Source organism: Apis florea, unplaced genomic scaffold (assembly GCF_048593485.1).
Source record: "Apis florea isolate Af1SG1 unplaced genomic scaffold, ASM4859348v1 contig_2495_pilon, whole genome shotgun sequence".
In the NCBI taxonomy this organism is placed as follows: Eukaryota; Metazoa; Arthropoda; class Insecta; order Hymenoptera; family Apidae; genus Apis; species Apis florea.
The window spans coordinates 2,317,713-2,341,908 of record NW_028256595.1 but is presented as its reverse complement, the minus strand read 5'-3'; the positions used below and the strand labels follow the sequence as shown (position 1 = coordinate 2,341,908).

At 26.9% G+C, this 24,196-nt stretch overlaps 2 protein-coding genes and 2 long non-coding RNA genes across 6 annotated transcripts; 2 read left to right on the top strand and 2 right to left on the bottom strand.

Moving 5' to 3' along the window:
• The first annotated feature begins 344 nt into the window (after window positions 1-344).
• On the top strand, window positions 345-24,143 carry Ndf (Nucleosome-destabilizing factor). The gene is made up of 10 exons (XM_003696793.4): window positions 345-461; window positions 552-588; window positions 1,567-1,655; window positions 1,731-1,857; window positions 2,069-2,170; window positions 2,373-2,564; window positions 3,300-3,473; window positions 20,212-20,322; window positions 20,416-20,860; window positions 20,967-24,143. Exons 1-10 carry the CDS (start codon window positions 427-429, stop codon window positions 21,164-21,166), a joined length of 1,512 nt encoding a protein of 503 aa, XP_003696841.1. The 5' UTR covers window positions 345-426; the 3' UTR covers window positions 21,167-24,143.
• On the bottom strand, window positions 6,428-12,215 carry LOC105736446 (uncharacterized). Its single transcript, XM_012490998.3, has 4 exons — window positions 12,076-12,215; window positions 9,898-11,717; window positions 9,353-9,635; window positions 6,428-9,159 (listed from the first exon to the last, which is right to left on the bottom strand). Exons 2-4 carry the CDS (start codon window positions 11,706-11,708, stop codon window positions 8,506-8,508), a joined length of 2,748 nt encoding a protein of 915 aa, XP_012346452.3. The 5' UTR covers window positions 11,709-11,717; window positions 12,076-12,215; the 3' UTR covers window positions 6,428-8,505.
• LOC147657847 (uncharacterized) lies at window positions 12,212-13,507 on the top strand. The gene is made up of 2 exons (XR_015291742.1): window positions 12,212-12,394; window positions 12,535-13,507. It is a non-coding gene; the product is annotated as an uncharacterized LOC147657847 (long non-coding RNA).
• On the bottom strand, window positions 15,756-19,883 carry LOC147657846 (uncharacterized). Of its 3 annotated transcripts, none has more exons than XR_015291738.1 (6): window positions 19,754-19,883; window positions 19,213-19,398; window positions 18,668-18,914; window positions 17,012-17,665; window positions 16,514-16,592; window positions 15,756-16,252 (listed from the first exon to the last, which is right to left on the bottom strand). It is a non-coding gene; the product is annotated as an uncharacterized LOC147657846 (long non-coding RNA). The 3 variants fall into 3 exon arrangements; XR_015291739.1 differs by having other exon boundaries at window positions 15,756-16,260; window positions 19,754-19,875; XR_015291740.1 differs by lacking the exons at window positions 15,756-16,252; window positions 16,514-16,592; window positions 17,012-17,665 and adding an exon at window positions 17,743-18,410 and having other exon boundaries at window positions 19,754-19,880.
• Window positions 24,144-24,196: the final 53 nt, after the last annotated feature.

The window sequence follows — 24,196 nt, the reverse complement described above, 5'->3', positions numbered from 1 at the left end:
TTTTAAATATAATTTATATATTATATATTATTTATTTCATATTGTATATAAAAATTATATATAAAAATGTTATAATTTTAAAATCAATTCTGATTGGCTATTCATGAAACAACATTGAAAATTAGATTGTAGGACGGGAATCTAACAAATCAGAATTTTTTATATTACCGGAAATAAGCTATTAAAAATTAACATTATTGTAGTATTATTATTCTTATAAAATGTAATAAATTTCGTAAAAATAATAGGTAAATATATATTTATATTGATCATTTTTTTAATTAAATCTATAAATAGAAATAAGACATTCATTTGAGTCATTGAGTATGTTGGAGGGGGTATTTGGATCACGTCGTCATGCACAAACGACGCTCTACTCGTCAGTCAGTCGCTTGCCGATTGTGAGAAACGTACGGAGGTGTTATTATGTCAGAAGTATTCAAACTGGGTGATCTTGTATGGTGTGTATTACGTGTTAATTAATGAATGTTTGTAATAAAAGTAGTGCAATGTAAACAGTGATTATTAATTAATATCTTTATGGATTTCAGGGCGAAGATGAAAGGATTTTCGCCTTGGCCTGGTCGGGTAAGTTGGAGTTAACTACTAACGGTTCTATGTTAACTACACTTTGCTTGGTTGTACGCGCCACGAAGTCAAACGCGGCCATCATATTTGGCGGGAACATCTCATACTCCGTTTGATTTTTTTAATTGCATATCATATCAATTTAAATTGATATATTTTATACAATGTCAATAATGTTATTATTCCTCATTATATATTTCCCGCCGCATCCGACCTTCAAATTCAAATTGGCGCGCAGGTTACGAAAATATAACCTAAATTATATTCTGCCATTTCATAACTTTAATCGTGATATTTGTAGATAAAACAAAACTTACATATTTACATTACGTACATCCAAGCAACTATTATTTAAATTATCATTTTTTATAGAAAAAAAGAAATTAATTTTATTCAAAATCAATTTTTATGAAATAAATACTTGTAATGATAGCGCGCTAATTATGATTTTCTTAATTTCTAAATGAATTAAATTATAATATATAAATTATATCTTTTTTTGATGACTTATTTATTATTTATTTTTATTTTATATATTGTTTACGAATGATAGAGAAATATGATAAAATTAATATAATTTAAATGATGTTAATTTTAATATATATATATATTATATATATCATTTAAATTATATTTAATAACATTTACATTACATTTGAATTTAAAACAATTTAATTACTTTGAAACATATTTGAAACATTTATAATAAAGTGAATTTGATACAATATGATAAATATGGTTTTGTGAATACAAATAATATAATGAATAAAAATTATATTTATATCTTTTTTTTTATATTTGAAATATTTAAATATAATTTGTTATAAAATATGAATTAAATAATATAAAATATATAAATATTATTAATATTTTTCTTTTGCAAATATGATTTTTTTATTTTATTTTATTATTTAATATGCAAGTATAATATATTTAGCATAATTTTTATGTATACTAATTTCTCAATGACATCTTAAGGTGTCTAATCCTTCAAAGGACTTAAAGAAACCAACAAATACTAAGAAGGGACCAGTTCAATGTATTTTCTTCTTTGGAACAAATAATTAGTAAGTTTGAATAAAGTTATTTATTTTTTCAAATTTTGTAATATAGTTTAAAACTTATAAAAATATTTCTTATAGCGCATGGATAGAAGAATCTAATATAAAACCATATCTAGAATACAAAGATACTCTTGTAAAATCTAGTAAATCTGGTGCATTTAAAGATGCAGTAGAAGCAATAGAAGAATTTATTGCTAATGGAGAGGTAAGCTAAAGATAAAATAAAAATTATAATGTATATGTATGCAATATATATATTGAAAATTTATAAAAAATAATACTTTATAAATATCTTATAAATATATATTGATTATTATAATATTATAAAAAAATAATATTTAAATTATTGTAATAGTTATATAATAAACTTACCATAAATTATCCGTTAACAACCATAGTAATATTATTTGCTATAGGTATTTGAAGATGGCTTAGACCCAGACTCTTTATTCGACAGACTTAAAGAAGAAAGTATATCTGAGAAGAAGAATATAGTAAAGACACCTAAACCTCGTAAGGTTAGGATTGTATTATAATTTATAATAAACAATTTGGTTGTTATATGATATGATAAACATTTTAGTAAATTAAAATTATAGATTATATTTAATAAATTATGTAATGTATATTATATTATAATATATATAATATATATTATGTTATAACTATATATTATGTATATTATAATATAAAATATATGATATAAAATTATTGATTTAGGAAACACCAAAAACTAAAAGATTGGACTCTAGTGCAAGTGAAGTTCGTCGTCCAGCCAAAAAACAACGAAGAGAATCAAGTACAAGTAATAGTAATAGGGTTGGCAGCATTAGTCCTGCATTAAACCATTCAACTCCTGTTAGAAAATCGGGATCAACTCTTCTTAACAGGCCCGCGAATATTGCTAGACCTGTAAGTACATTTTATTATACAAATTTTATTATTTTGCAACTAATATATTCAAAACATATACATATTTTATAAAAAACTTTCATTTATATTTATATATATTATTTGATTATTTATAATATGGACAAAAGTTAATATCTTATTTTAAATAAATACAAAATATTTTAAAAATAGGGACTTACATAAATATAAATATATATATATATTTTTTTTTTATAGAATATTTATCACTAAGTTTTATTTATTCATGTAAATAAATAAATAATAATATTATTGTGCCTTTTTTAATTCCTTTCCATTAATAATATAATAATAATTCCAATAATTAAATTTATATTATTTAATATAAAATTACGAAATTTCCTTTATTTATTTATTTTTGATTCCATTCCATTCCATTTTTAAAAAATAATATTTATGAATTTTTTATTTATATTATATTCTCTATATTAATTTATATTCATATATATAATATAATATATATATATAATATATTATATATATATAATATATTATATATATATAATATATTACTTATATTATATTACTTATATTATATTAATATTTTTATTTTTCATTTGTTTTGTTTTAAATTTATTTTATTATAATTATAAAACAAATTATAAAATTTTGTTTCATTACCATAAAAAGATAATTATTATGGCGCTTTTTAAGCGCTAAATTAGAATGAATTTAATTATTAACATGTTAACAATTTAACAAAATTTAATATAACAGGTAACACCTCCTTTGGATGTGGAAACAATGTCGCAAACGCTTAAAGAGAAGAACATCCTTCCATCAACCTTGAAATTTGGATTCCTTGGTTTGGGAATAATGGGAAGCGGTATCGTAAAAAACCTGATCAACAGTGGACACAGCGTGATTGTGTGGAATCGAACACAGGAGAAGGTATGTACAATTCATTTAATTATATTATACAATGCTATATGGTAATTACTATAATTACAATGTTGTTCTCCCATTATGAATAATATTTTTTAAAATAATAGAAAAGAAAAAATAATCAATATTCTAAATATATTACTAAATTTTTAATTTTAATTTAGACATTAATAAATTTCATTTATTATAATATTAATTTGAACGAGATTATCTAAATAGGAAAACAAATTATAAATAATAATAATAATAGTTAATTAATTTTTATAAATCAAAATATATTTTTTAGTAAAATTTTTTGCCTTAAAATAGTTATTTTGAACAGTCACGTAACTTTGTACAATTTAAATTTGCATTAAGAAGATATAAATTTAAGTTTTCGGGAGAATATTACAATTGTATAAATTGATAATGATCTTCATTTATTATCAATTTTGTTACTGCATCATCAATAAGATATATATTATCGTTTATTCTACCGTGTTCTATCGTATTCCATCTTTTAATCAATGATTTAAGTTCTATTATAAAAGTAAAAATATAGATATTATTTTTTCCATTAAAATTTTAATTTTATAAAAGTAAAAGTTAAAAATAACAAAAAATTGATATATATTTTAAAAAAATCTTATTTATTGATCGTTCTGCATGTTGAATTTATTTTTAAAACTAGTTATCTTAATTTATAATTTAAAACAAATATTAAGATGATAACCAAAGTTATTTATAATAAAAAATCTTAAAGGGATATAACCATTTAAATTATTAAATATAATTTGATAATTAGCTATATTTTGATAATCGCTTGATACAAAATAGAAAATGTGGAATTATATATTAGTGGAAAAGTTTGAATCTTTTCCTTTACATTTTGAAATTTATGCTAAAATATATATATATACATATAAATATATGTACACGTATATATTTTTTTATTTATACATATCTAAATATAAAAAAAAGAGAATATTAAACAACAATAGAAATAATTTTTCATGTAGATCAAAAAATATTTTAATTTTTTTTTTAAATATTAATATTATTTCTCCAAAAATAAATATTTTTATTAGTATTTTTAGCATATGTTCACTAACAGATTAAAAAATATGGAAAAGTACGAAGCATCCAAAAAAAAAATTGTGAAATTGTATTTTCATAGGAAGAATTTGTGATTGAAAAACAATGCGCAAATATAGTATGCGTATATGCAAGTTATCCTTCATTTTGCTATACCATAGTATGTAATATTTTGGAACGTGTTTTTATGATATACCACAGCCCAGTTTTGACGAGTGATTGTTTTGATAAAGTACATCTGTAGCCATTTAATTTGTATATTTAATAACTTTATTTAATAACTTTATTATTATTAAATCATTAATAAATAGTCCTATAATCAGTTCTGTGAGTCAATAAATGTGTCTCACAATTCTAAATAACATTATCGAAAATAAACATTTAAGAAACAGTTTAGTGGAATTTGATGTAATTTCGCTTGGACAAACTCAAAACATGTAATTAACTTTTCCTTATTTTATATTATGATATTTTTGACTTAAAAAAAAGTTTAAATTTATAATTCAATTTTAAAGTAACGTATATGTTCGTATAGATTCTGAACATATGTGATTAATAAATAATTATTCGAAGATAACAAGTGAAATTTTATAATAATATATGCAATATTGAAATTTGATAAAAATTTTTAGAATAAGAACTTTTTCAAAAAGTATAAATATAAATTTTGACTTTAGGAAAGCATAAATGCATATCTTATTAAAAATTAGGTTTCACTAAAACTAATTCTTTGATAACGAAGATGATAAGCTGTTTAGAAGTAGTGATGACATGTAATCTTATTATTAGTAGATTTGAATAACACGATATTTTGAAATACTAAAAACGTTAAAAATATAATTTTGAGAATATCAACGTGTATTAAAGTACATGAAAGATAATTAAAAATCGGATTGCGTGAGGCATATTACTATACAACCACTAAGATTCGTATCGGTTACACCAATCACCTAATCCGTTTATTTTTCTTCGTTCGTCACGAAACGCGATTCGAATTCGTTTTTCCGCAATGTCATCCATGGCAGTTTGTTAGTTGTATAACGTCCTATATTTCATTGCATATGCTTCTTGCCGAGTTTGACGCGTTCTTGTTTTCGAGGGATGATAAAATTTTATCTCTTTGAAGTCACTGAAGCGATCCAAAAATAACGGTGGAACACCGCTACATGCGTTAGCTCTTCGTTTCCACGGCATGCAAACGTGTGTAGTGGGGGGTCATGAGAGACGGTTGAGCGGAAAGGAAAGTGAAAAAGATTTGAAAAGGAAGAAAATTGAATACGCGCGCATTTCATATTAAACAAACTTGAAATTTCATAGAATAATAAACAAAATTGCATTTGTTGTTATCGTACGCATAATTTGCATACATTCAATTTTTAAATTATATTATACAGCATAATTGTATAAATTTAAAAAAAAGAAATTTGATAGTGAAATTTAATTTTTTTATGACATTATCATAGTTATAGAAATTTTAAATTTAGTTTTTTTCATTTTTTATCGTTATTGGAATATTCTTATAAATTTTAGAACGATATTAAATAAATATATTAATTTATATTAATTAATAAGTTTTTCATTTGAAAATAATATTATATTTACTAATAGTATATTCGGCTTAGCGATATTTAGCAATTATTCGATAAAATATATATACACATGCTATATATTAAATGTCATTAAATTGCAATGTTTAAGAATTACGTTTCAATATGAAAAGCAAATTTATAATTAAATATTTATAGTATTATTTTAGAAAGGATTAATTTATGATTATATTCATCTTAAAATATTAACGAAAAATAAGTTTAATGTAAACTTAAAACAATTAGGTAAATTTTGATATTTTTTATGGCAAAGGAAAAAATTCAATTTTAACTTCTCTGTTCAAGCTGAATAAATTTTATTTTTAACAATTTTTTATATTTTTTTAATGATTTAAAAATATTATTCGATGTGTACATTTGAACCAGATATATCGTCGAATAATGTTGATGTTGTTACATAACATGCATATAAAATAGGAAATAGTCGTTTATACAATTAAAAAAATAATTTTTCATAACATTTAAATTCGTTGATTCGTATTTTTTTTATTATTAAATAGATAAAATACTGCAAAATTGAAATAGATGATATAACAAATTGTTTTCTGAATGCGTTTAAGTTTATAAATTATCTGCGTAAGTTTTCCCAATTATAATGAAATGTCGTGAACTAAACAGCTCGTAGAACATGCATTATCTACTAAGCTTATTGAAATAATGAGAGCCACGATCGGTTTGTCTTCTGCGATTAAATTTTTACTCTTGCACATAGAAAAGCACATGAGAAAAAGGAATAGTCTGATATTAAAGCATTGTTAAAGTTGCGTGTTAATAATTTGTACAGTCTTTATCGTAGCTTTGTGATCGTGATTATCACGATTCTTTTATTTAACATCAATAATTAGAGATCTGTCTCATTGCGCCATTTTAGTTCACCCGAATGATCAAATATTTTAAATAGATCTGCAAGGCTTTTTTTTAGTTGAAATTGATATATCTCTTTATCTTATATAAATTAGTTAGACATTTTCAATTTAAATTATTAATTATTATTTCATTTAAAAATAAAATAATGATTATTTTAAAAATGAAATTAATCTTTTTAATAAAAAGATATAAAAGAAATAATTCAAAAAAGGTTACTTATAGATTTCTGATGGAAATTTTTGTACATATTTGAATTAAAATAACAAATTTGATTTGAATAGCTTGAGATGATAAAAAAATTTTCAGAAATATCACTTATTATCTTCTTCGATACTTTACGAAACAAAATATGCTATTATGATAATTAAGTACATCTTTGTTTTCGATAAAATGATTTTTTTCTTAAATAATTATATATTTATACATTTCGAACAACTTGCGCGTTATTGAATTGGAAACAGTTTAAAATCGCGAAAAGAAAACGTTAAAAAAAGACGTTCATTATTATATTAAATATTTAAAAAATGACATTTATCTAAATAAATAGTTCAATTTTTCGGAATTGAAAAGGATGAAAAAAACATAAAAACAATCAAAACACAACAACACGTTTTGTTTCGTCGAACTTCGATCAATGAAGAAATTATCAAAAATATATACCGATCGCGAATTCAGTCTCATAAAAATTGTAGTTTCACGTTTCTGCAAACTGATAAAATCTCATGTATGCATATTATTTACAAGAGAATAAAAAAGAGTCGATCGATTGCTTAAAAAATTATTGATCTTCGGGAAAATTGACAATTAGGCGAAAATTATTATGGATTCATTACACGCGTTAGTTGTTTCTTTCTTTTTTCTTTTCTCTTTTTTTATTTTGTTTTAGTTTATTGGTTTTGCAAGTTTTTGTTTTAGTTGAAATTGGCTTACGGAAGAATTGGCAGTAACACTCTATATCTTGCGTTTCTTTCCAGCGTTTTCTTCATCTAAAAATCGACGTTCGTTATCTTTGATACTGAGCGATGATAACGATAATGATAAAAAGCACAAAGGGCGGACAGGTTGCAAGGTCATCGACCGAATCACAGAAAAATCCTTGGAAACTGTCCGCGATTTTTTTTCTAATGTTCTCCTTAAACAACACTCACGCATACACAACCATCAGTTTGATCGATGTCAATAAAGGGACATTTCTATCCTCGGCGTTCTTCTCTTATCGTTTATAGAGGTATATTGTTTGTTATTTTGTAAAAAAGCAGAAAACAAAACAAAAAAAAAATAAATAAATAAATAAATTTTAAGAAGTCCCACGATAGAGAAAAATACCACTGTTCGTTCTTGCGAATGCATTCTCACTTACCGATGTAGAGGCACTTCTATAAATTTTTCTCACATAATAATCCAGTGGCAGTACATTCTCGTCTTAATTGTAATCTTGCTATTATAAAGAGAGGTTAGTACCCTTTCGTAACACATGTCATCAAAGTTGTCTAAAGTTTGGTTTCACGTGGTAGATCAGGCATACTGGAGGTGGGTGCAAGGAGACCAAAACATTCTGGAATTTTATTAGGCTCTTTGGCTAAAATTTCGGTGCTGAAGCCTTTAAAAACTGACTTAATATGGTCTGCATCTTTGTATATTGATGAAGAGCTTCCATCTTCTTCGATACTATGAAGTAATATCGAATGTGGTGCTGCTATTCCATTAGATAATGGATCAAATCGAATAGGTGGCCCTGTTTCCTCGATATAATTGATATGGATACCTTCCATGATTCCGTGAGGACTGGTCGATGAAAGTTCTGTTGGTGTATAATACTCGCTGTTGACGTCTTCCATACTTGTACTGTTCTCTAGGTTATTAATTTTTGCTTTAAAGTAAGTGTCCATCCGAACGGATCCATCTTCTTTCGGATCAAACACCATCGAATCGCTTTTTCCACAAGAACCGCTTCGACAATTATCAAAATAGAAATTCGGTAGATTCTCCAATACTTTGTTTAGTGTTTGTTGTTGGTACTTATAACTCTCGCGCAGTCGTAGCACCTGATGGGCACTGAACTTTCTTATCTTGTTACGTTGGAAGACATAATTTTCTCGCACCCAATTGAGCTGACTGGTTGAGTAATCTCGTACTTTCCTCACCTGTTTCAAGATCAGAAAGACAACATTGTGAAACATTCATATATTATACTTGGAAAGCTGAGATTTCTCTTGATATATTTCTTGATTTTTTGAAAATCGTTTTCAAAAAAAAATAATAAATTCCTACAATTCTGTATTATACCAAATTCTGAACTACTTATGTAATAAAAATTTATGAATGATATTTTATTACCTGATCATAATACTGATCTCTGAGAGCCGTAAGATGGCTGGTTCCATAATCCCTTATGTCTCTAATATGCCTCATTTGACCTTCATAACTATCGCGAATCCATTCTACTTGTTGAGCACAATTCTCTTTTATTCTATGTACTTGTTGAGTGTAATTCTCGCGTAATTTCTCAAGTTGTTGACTCTTGTATTGTTCGATATTATCCAACATTTGATAAATTTGTTTTGCTCTAGGAGTAGAACCAACATGTCTACAACACATACACCATTTTAAACAGCCACACCTGAAACAAATAGAATAATTTTATTTATAGTAGCAACATGAATTGCATAGTACACGAATCACATGAGTTTGTTTTAGGCTAATTTCAATAATAAGTATTTTAAATGTTTATACGAAATAGAACGGATAAATATTAATATATATCTATCTTAATGAAGCTAAATAATGCACGATTTATTTTTGAATGTATAACGATTATATATAGTATGATAATTATAGTTAACACTAAATAATTGATGAAATAGAAAGAAAAAAATACTTACTTGATCAAGAGATAACGCAACAGTTGTAAGAAGAGCGTTAAAAGAAGAAAAGTCGTGGCGGTAACAGCTCCTACCAGAATGCTGATGATCCTGACTTTGTTTAATGTTATTGGATTCATCTGCAAACTAACATAGGAAGTAGCATTGGCAATCGGATTCACTGCGAAACACTTGTATTGTCCAACATCCTGCCTGAGCAACGTCGTGATATACAAAGATCCATTCTCTAGAATACGTATACGACCATCATCAACGAACGGTACACTTTGTTCCCATCCGTGTGTAGAAGGATGTTCGACAAAATTGTCGGGAAATGCTGGATCCGGATTCCAATGCAATACTTGAAGCCTTGGAGTAACCCATGTTAACGATGGTGTAGGATTGCCACTGAATTCGCATTCGAGTAGTACGGAATGAAACAACAGATACTGTTCCGTGGGCGTAGAATATGTCAAATTCGGTGGTGTGCATTTCAAATAACGAAGAGTTTGAAGGATGTCGCCGGTACCATCGATCTCATCACCGCACCGGAATCCACTTTGAAAAGCGGTTCGTAAATGTTCTTTGCTTTCAGCCCATTTTACAAACCAGAACATACGGCAATCGCAAGCCCATGGATTCCCTTGTAACTGTAATTCATTTAGAAACGACAGCTGCGCCACATTCGCCGGAAGAAAGGTCAGATTACTGTCATGTAGATCGATTTTACGAAGAGCCGGTGTACGATCCAAGGTACATCGAGAGATCTCGCGCAGTGGACTGTTATTTATTTCCAATGTCTCAAGTTTCTCCAATCCCTTCAAATCTTCGTTACGGAGAACTTCTAGTTTTGTTCCGGAAAGCAACAGAGTGCGTAGCTTTCTTAGTGGTCGCCATACATCTTGTGGAAGTACCGTAACCGGTAGATTTTTTAAGCTAAGCCATCTTAAATTTGACAGGCTTTGGAACGCGATGTTTGATAAACGTGTTATGGGATTTTCGGAAAGATCGAGATACTGCAACGACACAAGATCTGCAAAGAAACCACGCGGTATTGTATCAATTTCATTATCGTCCAGCTCTAGGATCTTCAATTGATTTAAACCGGAAAACAAATGCGATGGAAGTTTGGTAAGCCTGTTACCAGCCAGGCTGAGTTCTTGAAGGTTTTTGTTTAATGTGAAACTATGATCTGGCAAGGACACCAATAAATTATCGGAAAGATCCAAACGAGTTAACGATTTGGCTGAAGCGAATAATTGATAAGGAAGTATTGACAATCGATTGCGCGACAAGCCGATCTCCTCGAGTCGGTTCAAATTTTGAAACAATGCTCGTGGGATTATAGTCAACTGGTTTCCAGTAAGATTCAGGTACTGTAGTTGATGTAACGGATGGAAGACATCCGACGGTAGTTCCGTCAACCTATTGTCACCTAAGTTGAGATGTTCGAGGAACGTTGTAGCAAGGAACACGCCGGATTCTATTCTCTCGATTCCACTTGAAGTCCAGGCGAGACTCTTGAGACGAATTGCAATTTCGAGGGCGGAAACGGGTATGGTAGCAGCTCTGACGTTTTTTAACACAACATTTGTAGTTTCTCTGGACAAACCAAGCCCGAGAAAGCTTCGTTCCTGACACAATAGATTTTTTCCATTGTCTAGGCACTCGCAACCCGCAGCGCATTCTAGACGCGAAGATGGCGATGTTTTTTCCGTAAAAAAAGTTGACGAACCCGCTGAAGAGAGATCCTGTGAACCCGTAATGTGCACCGCAGTGAGAAGAACTATTAACCACCACCACGAGTCCCACGTGAAAACCCGCTCCCTCATTCCTATAACCTGTAATATGACGATTTCTACGCATATAACTAAGAATTCCCATGTCCTGATCTTCGCGAAATCCAAATTGATTGATTTAATTGACTGATATTCTTCTTCTTGATTTGTATAAATTTTGCGTTATTTTTTTTGATCGGAAAATAAAAATACTTTCACTTATAATTTAATAACTTTTTAAGAGGAAGAAGCATGTTAACAGAAAAGTGTATTGTCATTTCTTCACAAGTATTTAATGTACGGCACATATGCTTTTGTTAAAAGATGCAAATTGTGCTATATAATATTATCTTTCTTTTCTTTTCTGATTTTTCTTTTGTTCTTCTTTTTCGTTATTATGATTTTTCTTTATATTACATACCTAGCAAGAATCACGGGATAAGCCGTGAAGCACCGTGTGTCTCGTCTGAGATAGCGACGGGCTACTGGTGATGTGTCTAACCGTTTGCAAAAAATCCGGCCCAATGTCTTATGAAGGTATTGAGGTTGCTGAATTTATTGATGGTGGCGGCAGTGGTGTTGCTGCTATTGCCGTGTTGAGCCGGTAACATAATTGTGTGCGCTCTAATGGAACGACTTGTAGACTTCCGAAATTGGACGGGAAAGGAATCCGCCAGCATACAATATATGGCTGCACATAATACTACTATACTGCTATGAAAGCACTCGCGCGCGCGCAAGTACGCATATTAATATATAACACATACAAACTAATCACACATGCACGCACACACGCACTCACGCACACTCAAGTTTCTTTTTTTTTTCTTCGTGTATTATCTTTTTTTATCTTGTATTATTATCTCTTTTTACGTATCAGTTCTGTCAAATGTGCAGCAGCAAAATAGAGATATACTATTGTTTCGCGTGTCACATGACACACTCGTTCATCGCGACACGACTAGCATCGTCCGTCGCGTATCAGAAGCAAAAACTGACTGTGAAAGATCTGTTCCGTCCGTTCCACCGACTCTGGCTTCTCCTCGTGGTAACCATCATCTCGAAAAGCCGGCAACGTTGCAAGTTTCAAGACCGCGCCGACGCAAAACCTACTTCACCTCTCTGCACCGCGCTCAACGAACCGCCCCATGAGGGGAACCCGATTATAACCAGATACAGCCCTTTTAGCTTGATTCTTGCTTATTGTCCCTGCATTCTCGCTATCGACACTAGGATTATTACTTCTTTTAATTTATTTTGAATAGCTTATCCATCACCATCCTTATATTTTATATTACATGTGTTTTTTTATTCTTATGTTTCTTTCATATTCATTAATTAGTTTTTATCTACCATCTTTTCGGCTTGCTAAATAACATTATTGCCAATTGCTCAAATAAACCTTTCGAATTTTTATGAGAAGTTGTATTTTTTAAGACATGTTGCAATTCTTATTATTGCGTATTATTCTACAATGCGCATTATTTTATCTCAATTTTGTCATCAATATTGGAAAATATTTTTCAAAACAAATTGAATATTTTCTTTGAAATTGCAATCAAATATTATTGATATTCCTTCCTGGAAAATTAGCATATTTTATTTTTTTATCTATATAAAAATTTATTTTTTATGTAGATTATAGAAACAAAATGCTGTTTTCTTTTAATAAAACATAATTTTATATATTATTATATTACACAATATTTCCTATTTGTTTTATTTAAATTTTATCATCTTATTTGTCTTTTCTTATCTGAATATAATGATACACAAATATACAATAAAAATAATTATACGGAAAATATATGTACGTATAAATAATGAATAATAAATATATATAATTATACTTATGAAATTTTATACAAGATTAAACAAAAATATTTTGTTCATTAATGAAAGAAGATCATGATGATTAAAAACGTATATTAGAAATATTTATCTCTCTATTATATTCCGGAAAAAGTATATTTTAAAAATAGCTTTATTTATGAAATCTAAATTTTTTTAAATATTTAATATAATAAATAATGCACATTATTTTAATGGAATGTCAAATATGAAAATATTTTATTTCTTATTTTAATTCAAAATATATGAATATCATTATAATAGTTATTACAATGAATTAATGAACTATGATATACGTAACAGTTTAATTGTTACAGTAAACTATCTATATGATAAATAAACCGACCTTGATAATATAGCTTTGTCAACGGTAGCTAACAATATTCAATTTTGAATAGACTTCAATTTATAATAGCAAATTCTCTGCGTTATATAAAGAAGAAAAACAGTCATAGAGAAAGGAATATGATGTAATTTAGTTGTTAGAGAATAGTCTTTGGTCAGATTGAACAATCACTATATACTAATCTTAATCTAATCAAGAAGTTTGTATTGATTTATTTTTTTTCTATTTTAAGAAATATTATGATAAAATTGACAATCTATACAATCTTTGACAATCTATACAATTTATGTATATATATCTTTATTATAAAAAAGAGAAAAGAAAATTAATAATAATTTTGCACATCATAAAACTAATATTACTCTAAAATGATTAAAAATTGTAAATTTTTATAAATATATGTGATATTTTTATGAAAAAAATAAATTTGTTTATATAAATGATATTAATAATGTTACTAGAAATTTGATGTGTATTGTATGTATATATAAAAATGATAACAAATGCCTCGAATTATGATCCTTTGATATTCTTCAATTATGTCTGCAGATAAGCGTCGATATATATATGTATATATATATATATATATATATATGATTATTGATTTTTATTTTCTTCTCTTTCTTCGTTTTTATTTTTTTTCATATCAAATTTTATTTTGAATTTGTAAATTGGATTTAATAAGGTTGCAAAATATTGAACATTTTATCATGATATAAATGAAATAAGTTTGGCAAATGGCTGAATGAATTATGAACCTGAACTTGAATTACAATTAAATTATGATTGTGCAATTCGAATGACTTGGTAAATTGTTTTCGTAATTTGTTTCGAAATTTGATTTGTGTGCATATTCGTAATTAGATTGAATTTGATTGCAAAACTTTCATAAATTGCGCAAAAGCTTCTCTTTCTATTTTCTTTCTTTATTATTGCCAAAAGAAGCTTCTAATGATAGAATTATTTAGTTTCTTATCTTAATCTCTTCTCTTATTCTTTATTATATCATTTTATTAATTGAAATAAATGTATAATTTTTTTTCAATTATTTTATATATAATATTATAAATGTATTGTTCGTTATCACAGATAAAGATTTATATGATATGATGATAGCAAATTAATTAGAAGACATGTAAAATATTGTCTTATTAATGAATAACACATAATACTTGATTTTTGGATCATATAGTTTAATTGAAAAAAATATATGAATAAAATAAAAATAAAATACAAAGTTATCGATTAAAATATACTTATATATGTTACATAATATTATCAAAAAATAAAATGAAAAAAAAAATTTCAAGAAAAAATGTTTTAAATAAATTGATAGTATTTGTAAAGCTGTAATGAATTACATTTATAAATAAATATATTTAATTATTATAAATAAATGTGAAATAAAATTCTTCATGTTCACATTCATGAAATGAAAAACAACAAATTTGATTTGCAACAGAATATTATCTTATTGCGCACAAATTATTATGTATATATACATATATATATTATAATATATATATATATATATATATATATATATATATATATATACACGCAAAATTTGAAAATATTTGCAAATTTATGAAAATTTTCTTTTGAATTAATAAATAACTTAAAGATACATTAACAAATAAATTCAATAGCGTTGTTACGTAATACTATTGGCACACGATCTTTAGAAGAGTCAAAAGATTGTAGATAGATAATAATAATAGAAAAAAAAAATACGTAGTTATTTTAAACATGCATTCTTCCATCTTCAATACTGACAACTGGACTATAAAATTGGTATAAAATAATTTGTTATGATGAAAGCAAAATGGAGTAGAAGAGAATTAAAAAAAAATTCCAAGTTCTTTTTTTGTGTTTTATTCTTAGAAATAAATAGAATTTAAATATTTAGCGCATAATGAAATTTTCTTTATTGCATAATATTATTACATATCATAATATCACGTGTGTAGTTATAAAATAGAAAAAAGCATTTTTCTTATATTTGATAAATCGAAATTCATTTGACATAATAAGAAAAAAAAAATTTTTTAAGAAAGGATGATAAATAAATAAAGAATAATAAAGGCGATAGATGCTTTTGTTAATTACAAAAAGAAAATAAAGAGATTCATACAAAAATGACAGAATTCGAAGAAACAGAGATACAGTCGACCGTTGAGACCTGAGGAGAGCTCGATCAGCTGGGAACGGTACAATGTTGCCATGTTTCTTTTCGTGACCCCGGTTGGCGACCGCGTCGACTTTGTCGATCAATATTACTGAAATCTGGCAACCTCGCAGCTATCCAACTCTTTATTTATACGTGTCGGTCATACGGCGCAAGCTCGTTCTGAACCTTCCTTTGGTCGCTTTTGTCCTTCGTCATCTTCGTTCCCTTGGCCTTTACAACTTTATTTTACTATTTCTTTTATATTTTTGAAAAGTTAATTATTTGTTTAACTATATTTAAAGTTAAAATATCAAATAAATGAACTAAACAAGATTAATTATTAAATATGATAGAAAATTCTATAGTTTGAATTACATTATGTTACATAAATATTTTTAGAATTGATGGGTATAAATCAAAGTAATCAGGGACGTACGAATATCAATATATACGAATATAAAATATAGTGTGTTCCAACATATTATATATTACCTGTATGAATGCTGGTCATTCAACTTATATAATTGATATTATGAGCTCAGGATATAGTCTTCATTTGAAAATAATTAAACTAAAAAATATTATTACTTATAATACTCTGGTAATAGTTAAATTATTTAAGTACTCTAGTAATCTTAATTATCTTATTATCTTATTTTATAATTAATTATCTTTATAATTTTTATTTTAATAATAGAGAATTATTTCATAAAAGTTTAAGTAACTTTCTATTTAATTAAGATTAATTCTTCTAATCTATAATGATTAAGATTAAATCATTGAACAATAGTTAAAAACTTTACAGATTTTATAATTGTAAATTTAAAAAAAATTATATTTTAATATTGCTCTAGAAATTTTAAATTTTTTCAATTATATTAAAATATATAAAATATTCAATTCATCTGTAGAAAATTTGGAAAAAATTTTCCACAGTAAATTATAGAAGAAACACACAAGAGACTTGCTAATTATCTTTATTAAACGTACCTTCTTCCACTTTACCTTCATGGTTCTTTCGTCTCGACATGTTCATTCTTGCTCTCACCGAGTTAGCAATTCGGTGAAATTAATTGCTAGTTGAGCTTTCACCTTAGTATACTGATAATGATTGTTATAAGATATTTCAAGTTCCGAAATAATTTAATTTTTGCGTATAACCAATGTGAATAAAAATGTTAATTAACTTTTTTTTTATTAACTAGTTATAACTTTTTTTATAAAACTTTGAGATGATTCTTAGAATTTTGTAGGAATTTTTTTCATCTTCTTAAATACAAGTCGTTTTTCTTTATATGAATTCTCACGCTCGTGTTTTCTGTTTTCATTTTATTTTTTGATCATGTATCATGTGTAAATTAATAATAACAAAATTAATATTAAAGTTTCTAATTTATAAATACAAAATTTTATATAAAGAATTTCCGCATTCACTGAAAGCTGCAGAGTTATAATTCTTTTTTACTTCTAGTTGAACAACATCCGCTACTTTTCCAACTTGTATTCTAGTATGCCAATTTCATGCGTGTCCATCCGACTTTTTTGTTGATCGACATGTGTATATGTATAGTTCTTTATTATATTTTCTTTATTATATAATTCATTTTTTAGAAAAAAATGGATCTCTTGGATACAAGAAAAAATCTAATTGAAAAAGATTAAAATCATTTCGAATAATCAAATCTTAAGAAAAAATGAATTCAGCAAAAATAATGCTTAAATTAATTTTAGAATTATATTATATTTAATATACATAACATTATTGTTTAAGTAAATTCTTACTTTCGATGTTTAATATATAATATTAATATATAATTTTATAATTTTATATATAATTTTTACATTTTATTGAAGGTTTGAAATACTTATACATTATTCAGGATAGTAAATGTTTTTCTATTTATATAATAATATTTGGTATTAAATATATAACAATTAATTTTTCAAAGTATCATATAATCACATATATATAATCATATATAACCAATTTTAAATATTTTTCTGATTAATGTAGTATTAATTAATTAAATATATAATAAAAGAGATTTTATAAATTGTCATAATTGTAAATAACATTGCAATATATATAATTTTTTTAAAGTATTTGAAAGATTTGAAAATCAAGACTTATTATATGGACGGTATTTGAAATATTCTGAAGTATTTAACGTATATTACATGCAATTATATTGAATACACGGACTTATTCGTTCCGGAAAATCATTAAATTTCTTCTTTGATAGAAACTATACAAGTCGATTGAAGTTGGTTCAAGGTTATCCACTGACATGTATTTCACAGTTACATAAATATAGCTTGTTATATAATTTCTCATTATATTTAAATAAAAAATAATGGTTCTTTTTGAAATTTTTATATCAAAAAAATTCTATAAAAAAAAAAGTTAAAATAGGTTTTTTTTTACATATAGTACCAAATTATTAATATGAATAAAATGATTAAAATGAATAAAATAGATTATATGTGACAAAATTAAGCTGCTATTTTAAATTCTACATCTGCAAATTTTTTTAGTTTTGCAAGTTGAGCAAATATAATCCGAACGTAGCAAGCAATTGAGAATACATATTTTCACTTTGTATTGCACATAATTATGAAAAAAAGAAAAAAAGAAAAGTTTCTTACCTATTGATCATTTGCATCTTTCCTTTTTCATTTTACGTTTATTTCTTCAATTTTTAACTCTAATCATGCTATTTATGTTATCAATGCATAACATAATTGTTTTACATATTCGATTTTTCAATCGAATAGGCATTTTATTATTTATATTCTATGACTTTATATTTCATAATATATATGACTATATTATATGAATAAATTTTTCTTGCTTGCTCAAACAGATTGGAATATTGTGTAAAATAATACAAATCTGAAATGTGATCGATATACTTTTTGTTTAATTATTTTTGCGCGCATGTAAAGAATGAAAGATAAAAATTTTTATATTTGTTTCAAATTATTAAATATTATTTAACTAATAAATATTAATATGAATAAATATTAATTAATATTAAAACAAAATATATATTATTATTGCTTTTATCATTTAATAACCAAAGAATTTGCTTTATGACTAAAGAACAACATTTATTATATTTATTTAGTTGTAAAATCTCGGTTTATAAAATTATCAAAGATTATTTGTGGACTGAAAGAATATAACCTACTCGTCTTTTCTGTTTCTTTGTTGACAACACTCAACCGACTTATTGACTCGCTACATTCATAAAGAAATCGTCAATGTCATGAATGTTCTTTTAGCATTTTTGATTTACATTCATTATGTATATATTTCAATAAAAAATCGTAATTAATACATGAATTATATTCAATAATTGAATAAGTGTTAATAGCTGAAAAAAATTAATTTGATTGAAAAGTATAAGTCATAAAATATGATACCATTATATATTGGATAAAATATGGCGTCAGTTTAAAAATCTGAGAATACTTAATTTCATATAAAAAACAATATTATATATATCTTATAAATTTTGGCATAATCGAATTGTTGTTATATTAAATTTAATATAATTTTCAAATTGAATATTGCAATATTAACTGTTTTTACTGATTTGTTGTTCATTTCTTAAATATTGGAAAGTTTAGAAATTTCTAGAAATTCATCAGAACATATTTCGTTTTACGCTACATATAAAGCTAAATGAATTTATAATTCTTTGAATCTCAATGAATATGTAGATACACCTTTTGGCCGTATGCGGGAAATATCTTTAAATGATGCAATGGCGTCGTTTGCTGATGTGGCAAGCAAGCCTGGAAACGTTTAGCTTCGAAGCTGTTGAGACTACGTACGTGACCTGAATGGCGACGCAAATGGCGAGTGGCTCGTTGTGGCGACATCTACCGGAGCCGCTATCGTTAGATTTTTTGCAGTACCATGTCGCACCGAGCGGTGTCGCTAAGATGCTAAATCAAAACTTATCAGGGCCGTAACAAGCTTAATTTATGAATTGAAAAGAAAAATACAAAAATACTTTCTATTTAAGTACATTATTTTATTTCTTTATATAATGAAATATTATGTATTTATAAATTTATATTTCCATGTTTTCATTGGTTGGTCTCATCAATTTTCAAAATTTTTAATTTAAATTAAAAAATTAAAAAATTTAAATTTAGTGTATTGTTTTTTTTTGTGTTAGTGCGCAGATTTCGTAAAAGCTGGGGCAGAACAAGGTTTAACACCATCCGATGTGGTTCTTGCCGCCGATATTACGTTTTCTTGTGTAGCCGATCCTCAAGCAGCTAAAGATGTAAGTAACAATATAATTTATCTTTTAAATTAATTTAATTTTGTTATTGTTTTGTTATCATACTATATTATAAAAAAACGTTATTATTTTTAGATGGTATTTGGAAATTGTGGAGTTCTCACAGAAATATCTCCAGAGAAAGGATATGTAGAAATGACTGGTATAGATGCAGAAACATCACAAGATATCGCTGAGGCAATAACTGCAAAAGGTGGCCGCTATTTAGAGGCTCAAGTACAGGGTAGCAAAACTCAAGCACAGGAAGGTACATTGGTGATCCTTGCGGCTGGTGATCGAACTCTATTCGATGAATGCCAATCTTGCTTCGAAGCAATGGGGAAAAATAGTTTTTATCTTGGTGAGGTCGGCAATGCTTCCAAAATGAATCTTGTGCTTCAGTTAATGGCAGGAGTCACTCTTGCTGGTTTGGCCGAGAGCATGGCTTTAGCAGATCGTGCTGGCCTTCAGCAAAAGGACGTACTTGAGGTTTTAGAATTAACATCATTGGCTTGTCCTGCTATTCTTGACAAAGGGAAAGGTATTACTATCATTTTTTTTTTTCTTATTATTTTCTTTTGATCGATCATAATATTAATAAATTACATCTAATTCTTTGATATCGATAATATGATTTAATTTTTTAGCTATCATCGAAGGTGGATTTCCTACACAGTTACCACTTCAACATATGCAAAAAGACTTAAGACTTTCTTTAGGTATGAGCGATCAATTAGAACAGCCATTACCATTGGCTGCTGCAGCGAATGAAGTCTACAAACACGCTAAACGTCTTGGTTACGGAGAACATGATGCTTCTGCTGTTTACATCAGAGCCAGGTTCTAACGGAGCATGCATCGTCAAGCTTTTGCTATACCATATTTATTGCAATATCTAACGTTGTTTCCCGTCGCTACCAGAGAAGAGTAGTGTGCTATTTGTTAAAGGGAATAGTGGAAAACCACTGTGAATCACTAAAAAAAATGCACCGTGATATTTCTTAACATGTTAAATAGATTTGTCAGAACAGAATTGTTCTGTTCCTTTTGAAATCAATGCAGATGAATCCGATGGATTTGGGTGGATAATAGCAGTAATGTTGATGTATACAGGCCTCGTCGTTCGTTTAATGCGACGAATATGTAAACTATAAATGTATATGTAATTTTTTTTTTTTTTACATGTTTTTTCAAGAAAACTTTTTGCGTATACATAGATGAATACTTTTCTTTTTTTTTTTTTTTTTTTTTTTTTTCCGTATTATTTTAACGCATGGCGACTACTTTTCTCGAGACAGCGTGGGTCTTGAATAGTCGATCTCTCGAGTCGCTTTCCGACTTCGATTCCATAAAACGCACCCCTCACTTGAAAACTTGAGAGACTTGGGACGTGTCGAAAATGTGCCTTACAATACTATTCGAACAAGGCTTTCGAATTTCTTCTTCTTTTCTTTTCTTTTCTTTTTTTTTTTTTTTTTTTTTTTATATTGGTTAAGCTGCAAGGCAAAACTTTGAATATATTTTAAGTAGTATAATACAACTGAATTCAGTTTACATACTGACAATTTACGGGACGTTATATGAGAATACGACAATTGTTAGAAATAAAAAATATGATGAAGATAGATACGCTTTATTGGTGCAATTATAAGATATATAGAATTGAGGACAAGATTCTCGATTTTATAAAAAAAATTTGGCAGTATTTTAGAAGCGTCCGTTGAATGAAGCGAACTGATGATAGAAAAAGATGACCAACCTTTTTTTTATGTTTTTTCTTTAAAATCATTATTTTACTTATATGTTAAAGAGAAAATTTTACATTTTAATCGTGTATGTTTACAATAAATTATAGAGATTATTTACAAATATTTACTCAATATGACCTTGTAGAAAAATTTGAAAAAAAAAAAACGTGTTGGTCAATTTTCGTCATCAAATCATTCGTCCTGGGAAACTTCTGATATATCGCCATTGTAATTTCAGTCTTGAATAACAATTAGAGACTTTTTTGCGCTTAGCGTGATTTCGGTATTTTGTTTTTATCGACGTGGCTCTTTATAAATTAAGCCGAAAATAGCGTAAAATGATTCGTATATCTATATAGAGTCATTAAAATGAAAATGAAAACAAATTAAAAATTAATATATATATATATACGTAACAGTATAAAAGAGGCTTTTCGGACCTACTAGTGTCCCTCTAATTATTATTAACTTTTAAGATTAAATCAATTACTTATAAAACGTAGATTTGCATTAAATGTTGGCATGGCATAGGGCGTGACGTATATCTAACAAAAACATTTTTATCCATAATTATTTCAAAAATTACATTAAATGAATAATAATATATTTTATATTGCTATAACTTTCACAAGATTTTTTGTTTCATATGATAAAAGAAAATTATTATTTCTAATATGAACATCTTTCCATTATTCATGATTTTCTACTGACTTTCATAATTGATAATATCGCATGAATTAATGGATATGTCGGAATGCTTCTCGGAACGATTTCCACAAATCACGTGCTCTTGTTCTCTCTCATGTACACATACTTAAGATCATTTTACAAAAAAAGAAGGGAATCGTTTGGATGAGAAGGGAAGTGAGTGGCGCTTCCGTTTCCCAGGACGGTCGTGCGAGTCTCACAAGTGACACGCGACGAAGTCGAGGGCGACTGAAAGGTTGCCAATTTGTTTTAGAGCCAATCATACGAGTTTGTCTTTACTAGTAACGAGAAATTATCAAGATTCTCTTTCTCTTCATAAGAGGTGAGAAAATAGTTCGATTTGCAAATTTTCGTCCGCTAAAGGTCGATAAATATTTTTCTAGAAACAGTTTAACATTAATAGAATGAATATGATATTGATTTTAACGATAAATCGATACGTGTGCTCTAGAAATTTTTTATGTGATTTCTTTTATCAATTATGAGTGGAAACTCGTGTCATTTGCTCGTTCACAAAAACAAACTCTTGGGTACGTGGGAAATTGCGTACCGTATAACAGTGGCTAAGCGCCCATATCACATACTGTATATGTAATTAGACTATCGATAGTTCTAATGTTACAATAATACATTGTATACATAGCATCATTGAATTGTTTCATAGTAATGAAAATGCATGGTAGTGAAGATTTCTCGTAAAATGAATATACAATGCATGAGAGATATATATATATATAAAGTGGAGATATAATACAGATCATTCTTGCAAGAATTGTAGTTTTTTAATTGTATTTAAAAATATACTTTTGGAATATAATGCCACGATGTAATGTTACGAATATTATGAAACACAATTTAATAGAAATTAAAAAGTCCAATTATATATATTTGTTTATTTATTCATTTTTTATTTATCAGTTAGCAATTACTAATATTACTAATGTTAAAAAAAATACTATTATATACAGCTATTACTATTTCACCACAAAAAAATCAATTGTAAACGTGAAATAACTTTATACATATATTTGTAATATCGCATACTATTTTAGATTGGAACTTCATTACCATGCGTTTATTTTGTATGCGTTAACAACAATTTAATGATACTATATGTGTACACGTATAAGATGAAACAAAAAATGATTAATAAATAGAAAAAAAATATTAAATATTGTATAAGCAAACATAAAGAAAAATATATATATACATATAGCTAGTAAAGAGTATAAATCACAGAGAGAGGGAGGAATTCGTATGAGTGCGATTGAATGAGTGAGAGTACGTCATGAGCATTGCGTCAATAATTGACGTTATATGTTTTGCCACGAAATACACTGGTTTTTGAATAAATATCTATTTGAATTACGAATATTTATATTCAATAATCCAAACTTAAATATGTCTTTCCTATGTAGATT